Genomic DNA, 5,452 nt, shown 5'->3' with positions numbered 1-5,452 from the left:
TCACTGTAGGTTTATAAAAGGTTGTCCTCAGTAATCGAGGGACATAGTAACATAATTGCACACTATTGGAAGTGGACACCCTCTTAGCGATAATCTGGTAACAGAGACCCAGAGACTGGTCTCAAACCAGGAAGACGGGAAGATCTGTTCTCTTCAGTAATCATTCGATTATCAGGCATTAGCTTTCCCCTTGAGAACTCGCAAAGAGTCAGAGATGTACAGTCATTCCTCTAACTTTGAACGTTTACACAACTCAGGACACACTCCAGGAGGGAATTCAATGGTTCTCCTCTGGGTGGAGGTATTACTAGGTTCTAAAGCTGTGGCAGACAAGCAAGCTACCAACGGCGCTAAGTTCAAAGCTGCCCGAGGTCTCGCCCAGGGTTAAGTCAGGGGAAAGAAACGCCTGGAAGCCAACACGCCTTCTCCCCAGCCCCAAGTGTGCTAAAGGAGGATGCGGCAGATCCCTAAGTGGCTCGGGCTTGGGGCGAGCGCTCCGAGCCTGTGGCGGAGAGTCGCTCCACTCGGCGAGGATAGGCAAACCCCAAAACTTCAGGGAAGCCGTTCGGGGTAACTTCTCTGCACTCGTTTAAGGTCAGATGAAAGGAAAGGAAAGCCCTTCCGACGTCACCCCCAGCAGGCGCGCGGCAGCTGAGCCCCAGCGGGGGCGGGGTCCGCCGGGTGCCCCTCCGCCCGAGCCCTGTGCGCTTCCCGGTCCTCCTCCTCCGCGCGGTCACTGGCTGCATCTTCGCGGCCCCGGCACAATAGAGGCTCCGCCCTCCTTCCGCGCGAGCTCTCCGCGGCTCCCTCGCCCAGCCGCCCAGCCGCCACCGCCTCTGCCCGTCCCGTGCCCGGTACCCGTGCGCCCCGAGGCTCCCCGCCGCCCGTCCCGGCGCGCACCGCGGGCATCCGTCCGAACGCCTTCCTGTCACCTGAGCCCTCCTGCGGGCGACGCGCTCAGCTAGCCCCTGCCCGCCTCCACCTTCCCCGTCACCCCCTCTTCCCTGCGTCCCGCTCTCCCCTGGGGCTGCACAGTCGAGGGCTGCTCGCGTCCGGAAGGAGATGCCCAGAGTCTCTGGGACGCACCCTCCTGTCGCCCTCAGCTGCACCCAGCTTTAGAAGGCGCTCTGAGCAGCCACTCTCGGGCTCTAGCTAGGACACTCTCTCGCACAAATCCTTGCCCAGACCACCCGCCCCGGCCATTCTCTGCAGGGGCTGAGGACCCTCTCTCTCATCGCGTCCCCCATGGCCAAGCCTCTGCTACTAGTTCTTTACTTCTCTCTGATTGTGGCTCCGGGCTGGGTAGCCAGCATTGTCCCCACAGGGACAAGTGAGCCCCCAGATGCCCAGACAGTGGTGCCCACGGAGGATGAGACTCTGCAAAACGAGGCGGACAACCAGGAGAACGTTTTATCTCAGGTAGGATGCCGAGTGTCACGACCGCCCTTCTCGCCCTGGATGGTGATGAAAGCCAGAGCTGGTCCTTGCTGAAGGGTTTGGGGGCAGCTGTTTTTCCCTCCGTTACCAAATGGAAAAGGCATTTGATTTTCATGTATCAGAATATTTTCTTAATGGAGGTATATAGGTTCTCCTCTCAAAATCATGGGGTCTTTCAAGGTCATCAAATCAGGAGAAAGGAGAGGTGAAGTAGGGAAGATGCTGCTCAACTCCTTGAGAAGAAAGGAAAAGAGTTGTTTTGGTTTCAGGGTTGTGAAAAGTATCTCTTGTCTATGTGGCTGTTTGTCAGAATTGGAATGTGAAAACAGGCGGGTATGTTGACCAGGAGGCAGATGGCATATCCCATCGGGAGATATTTTATGGCAGAGGGTGTGACACGCAGGCAGAGGCATGGGGTGAAGTCAGAACAGCAACATATGTGATGAATGTGAGGTGACCCCCAAACAGAGAGATTGAGAACATGACCGCGTATATTGGGAGGGGAGGGTGGGAACGCAGATGCCGGCAACCAGGGCAGACTGTCAGTGGGGAGCCAAGTAACCCGTGATAGTGATGGGCTTTGCAACATGTCTGTTTACAAAGTACTTAAACTTGTTTTTTTTCTGACTCAATCTTCAAAACACCCCGATACCCATCTATAGATAAAGACTATAAAAGACAGAAGTAGAGCCAGGGCTACTGACAGTCTTCAGCCCAGATCCCATGTCTGTAAGGGACAATTCCCTCTGGAGTGTTTATTTCATGCTCTCCAGAGCCGTCATGATGACGTATGGTGGGTGTCACCAGGATCCTCAGAATGGGGATGTCTGCGAAAGAATCCTCCAGCACTACCTGTACCTCCACCTCCCCCAAACCCTAGGACTGGGCCTTTTCTCCTTCCTGTAGAGAGAATAATCAGCTGCACTTTGTGATTTATCAAACACTAGCCTCCTCACTCTTCCTTTAATAATCATACTAATATATGCCCTCTACCCACCCGTTACCTCACGCTGACCCCTAAATCGAAAAGACATAAAAATCTCTCACATTGGGGCTCTGGAACACTATCAACAAAAACTTTCCTGAAACTCGAGCCTCCTGAAAGGAATCCACCCAGGGTTCTCAGAGCAGGGTTATGTAGGAATCTAGGCAGAGTTTCAGAGAGCAGACAGCCACAATTTACTATCAGCCTGTAAAGAACAGCCGCTTAAGTCATCCTCAACTGTACCACCTTCTTCTACTGATCAATTCTGTATTTGACAACAGCCCTAAAGCAAATATTACTATTAGAAGAAACCCAACCTTCTCACGGAAAACATTACAAGCCTTCTTCCCCCCAAACAGCATCCCAAGGAACATTTCCACTCAAACACACTCAGTGCTTGCCTGACAACATCATTAGTCAAATGAAGGGAACCCTTCTGCCTGCCTAGAAAGGGAGCCCTGGCTTCGGGGATATAGGGCCTTTTGGAGAGGATTGGGAGAGAAGAGCCTTTTTCCAGCAAGTGCCCAGGGTAGGGGCTCCAGAAAGCCTACTGTTGCGTGTTTTCCTGGCCGGAGAGGCTGGCAGGGCAAGTGCCCAGAAGGAGTTGTTTAGCATTGCAAAAGCAGCAGGTGCTGCCAGTTTGCTTTCCTGGGTTTGGCCTGGGGTTTGGGTTCAAAAGCAAGAACTCTTAGACTGAGTAAACCTTACAGGTTTCTGGACATGTCTCTTTCCTCTCAATTCCCTTTCTCCACATCCAAACCATCCTTCAAGGCCCAGATTAAATGCCACTTCCTCCAAGAAGTCTTCCCTGGCTTCCAGTTGGAGCCACTCTTTGCTCCCACTGCCATTTCTCTCTGCCTCTTCAGGGCACTTGCAACTCTCTACTCCGTGTGATTGCTATTTCTATGCCTCCCTCACTGTAGGCTCCTTGTGAGCAGGCTCTCTGTCTGGCCTCTCTTTATCCTTCACAGCACCTCCCAGTCCCTAGGAGGCACTCCATAAATGTTGAATGAATGAACGAGAGAAGCCAGTAGTCTTCAAACCTGAATAACAACTTTTCAATCTCTCCAATTCCTTCTTTACCTTTTTACATTTAAACCTGGATTCTGACTTGGCGCAGTGTCTCATGCCTGTAACGCCAGCATTGTGGGAGGCCAAGGCAGGTGGATCAGTTGAGGTCAGGAGTTCAAGAGCAGCATGGCAATCATGGTGAAAATGAAAATACAAAATTAGCTGGGCATGGCAGCATGTGCCTATAATCCCAGGTGCTCAGGAGGCTGAGGCAGGAGAATCACTTGAACCTGGGAGGTGAGGTTATAGTAAGCCGAGATCATGCCACTGCACTCCAGCCTGGGCAACAAAAAGACACCTTGTCTCAAAAAAAAAAAGAAAAAAAGCCTAAACCTAAATTGTAGCAGAAGGCAAAGGCTATTGGATAAATGACAGGACTCATCTGTTTTTTCTGTTCAATAATGAAAGGCTAAGGCCCCATGAGAAAGGCACAGCTTTCCAAGACAAATGAAGACAGCTGAACTCTGAATGTCTTCAAGGAAATGTCAGAGTCAGCAAACTGCATCTCAGTGACCTATTGGCTCCATGGTTCAGAGTTGTCTGAGGCCTCTGGCTAGTGCAGGACATTTGACTAAGTAAATGGAGATCCTCTTTCTGGAGGCTGACTGACACCTGTGTTTGCATGCCTCCAACCCATTCTCTATGTGTCTAGTTGCTGGGGGACTATGACAAGGTCAAGGCTATGTCTGAGGGCTCGGACTGTCAGTGCAAGTGTGTGGTGAGACCCCTGGGCCGAGATGCTTGCCAAAGGATCAATGCGGGCGCTTCCAGGAAGGAAGACTTCTATACTGTGGAAACCATCACCTCGGGCTCGTCCTGCAAGTGTGCCTGTGTCGCACCCCCATCGGCTCTCAATCCCTGCGAGGGAGACTTCAGACTCCAGAAGCTGCGGGAGGCGGACAGCCAGGACTTGAAGGTAGGAGCTGGTATGGGGCAATGCCTTGGATGAGCGGGCACTTTTGAGACCCACAAGTCTGGCAGGGCTATCATTGAAGACTGTAAGGCCTTTGAAGAAGGTCAGGCCTGGTCCCTGGGGTGCTGTGTGTGGATCCAAGGGTGATGTCCTGGCAAACTGGGACTTTTTAGTTCTGGTATGTAAGGGAGATGTGCTGAAAGCAAAGTGTGCCTGCCCCTCCTTATGGAGCCAGAGAGGCTGGGCCTGAGAGCAGCTGCCAGGTCCGGCAGGCCAAAAGAACTCAGCGTTCTTCAGGAAAATTGCTGCCACGATTTATTGTTAGCCCAGCGAGCACCCCAAAGAAGCAAAAGATAAACTCTTGTAAGCCTTTGGTCCTTAGCGCAAGGGCTGGGTTGGCCCAGGGAAGGAGAGGCCTGGGGCCTGCTGTAGATTGGGTCTTCAAACTGTGGTCCTATCATGGTCCACAGGGTAGGGAAGCTCAGGCCCTACTTAAGCAGCCCCATGGGTTGGCTGAGGGCTTCTGACTCTGCACTTCCCCTTCCCTTGCACCCTGAGATAGTGGAACAAGCTGGGCTTCGGAGTCAGGCAGACCTGGGTTCAAATTATTGCTGTGTGATCCCACTGAAGTTATTTAATTTGTCTGCCCTCCAGCTCCTTGAATCACATGTGGGAATAATAACATCTAGTTGATGGGGTTATGAGAATTGATGAGATAACAACTAGTAAGTACTTGGCGCAACACCAGACATTCACTTAGACATGACCATGTAAATGAATGAATGAATGGGTGACCATGTAGAGTGCTGCTGGCACCTGGTACTCACTCAGTGACCGGTAGTCATTGGTGTCTTTTCAGCAGAGTAGTGCTTACCAATATCAGGAGTACCTCAGGATTCAGCCAGAGCCGTAGCTCTGCCATGAAACAACTTTCGGAACCTAATGCCACCCTCACCCAGTTGTAGGATTGGACTCTGGGGGGCTTCGGGAACACCATAAGGCAAAATTTCTTTTTTTTTCTTTTCTTTTTTTTTTTTTTTTTTTTT

The 5,452-nt window shown here is 51.7% G+C and overlaps 1 protein-coding gene across 1 annotated transcript in view; it reads left to right on the top strand.

Moving 5' to 3' along the window:
* The first annotated feature begins 741 nt into the window (after positions 1-741).
* Positions 742-5,452, top strand: part of OLFML2B (olfactomedin like 2B) — a 40,972-nt gene continuing 36,261 nt past the window's right edge. Inside the window, exons 1-2 of the mRNA XM_037733685.1 lie at positions 742-1,419; positions 4,146-4,409. Coding sequence (XP_037589613.1) covers positions 1,246-1,419; positions 4,146-4,409 — 438 coding nt within the window. The 5' untranslated portion in view covers positions 742-1,245. The remainder of the gene's footprint in view (positions 1,420-4,145; positions 4,410-5,452) is intronic.

Source organism: Cebus imitator, unplaced genomic scaffold (genome assembly GCF_001604975.1).
Source record: "Cebus imitator isolate Cc_AM_T3 unplaced genomic scaffold, Cebus_imitator-1.0 Scaffold541, whole genome shotgun sequence".
NCBI classification, from domain to species: domain Eukaryota; kingdom Metazoa; phylum Chordata; class Mammalia; order Primates; family Cebidae; genus Cebus; species Cebus imitator.
The sequence above is the reverse complement of the archived record's forward strand: the minus strand, read 5'-3'. Positions and strand labels throughout refer to the sequence as shown.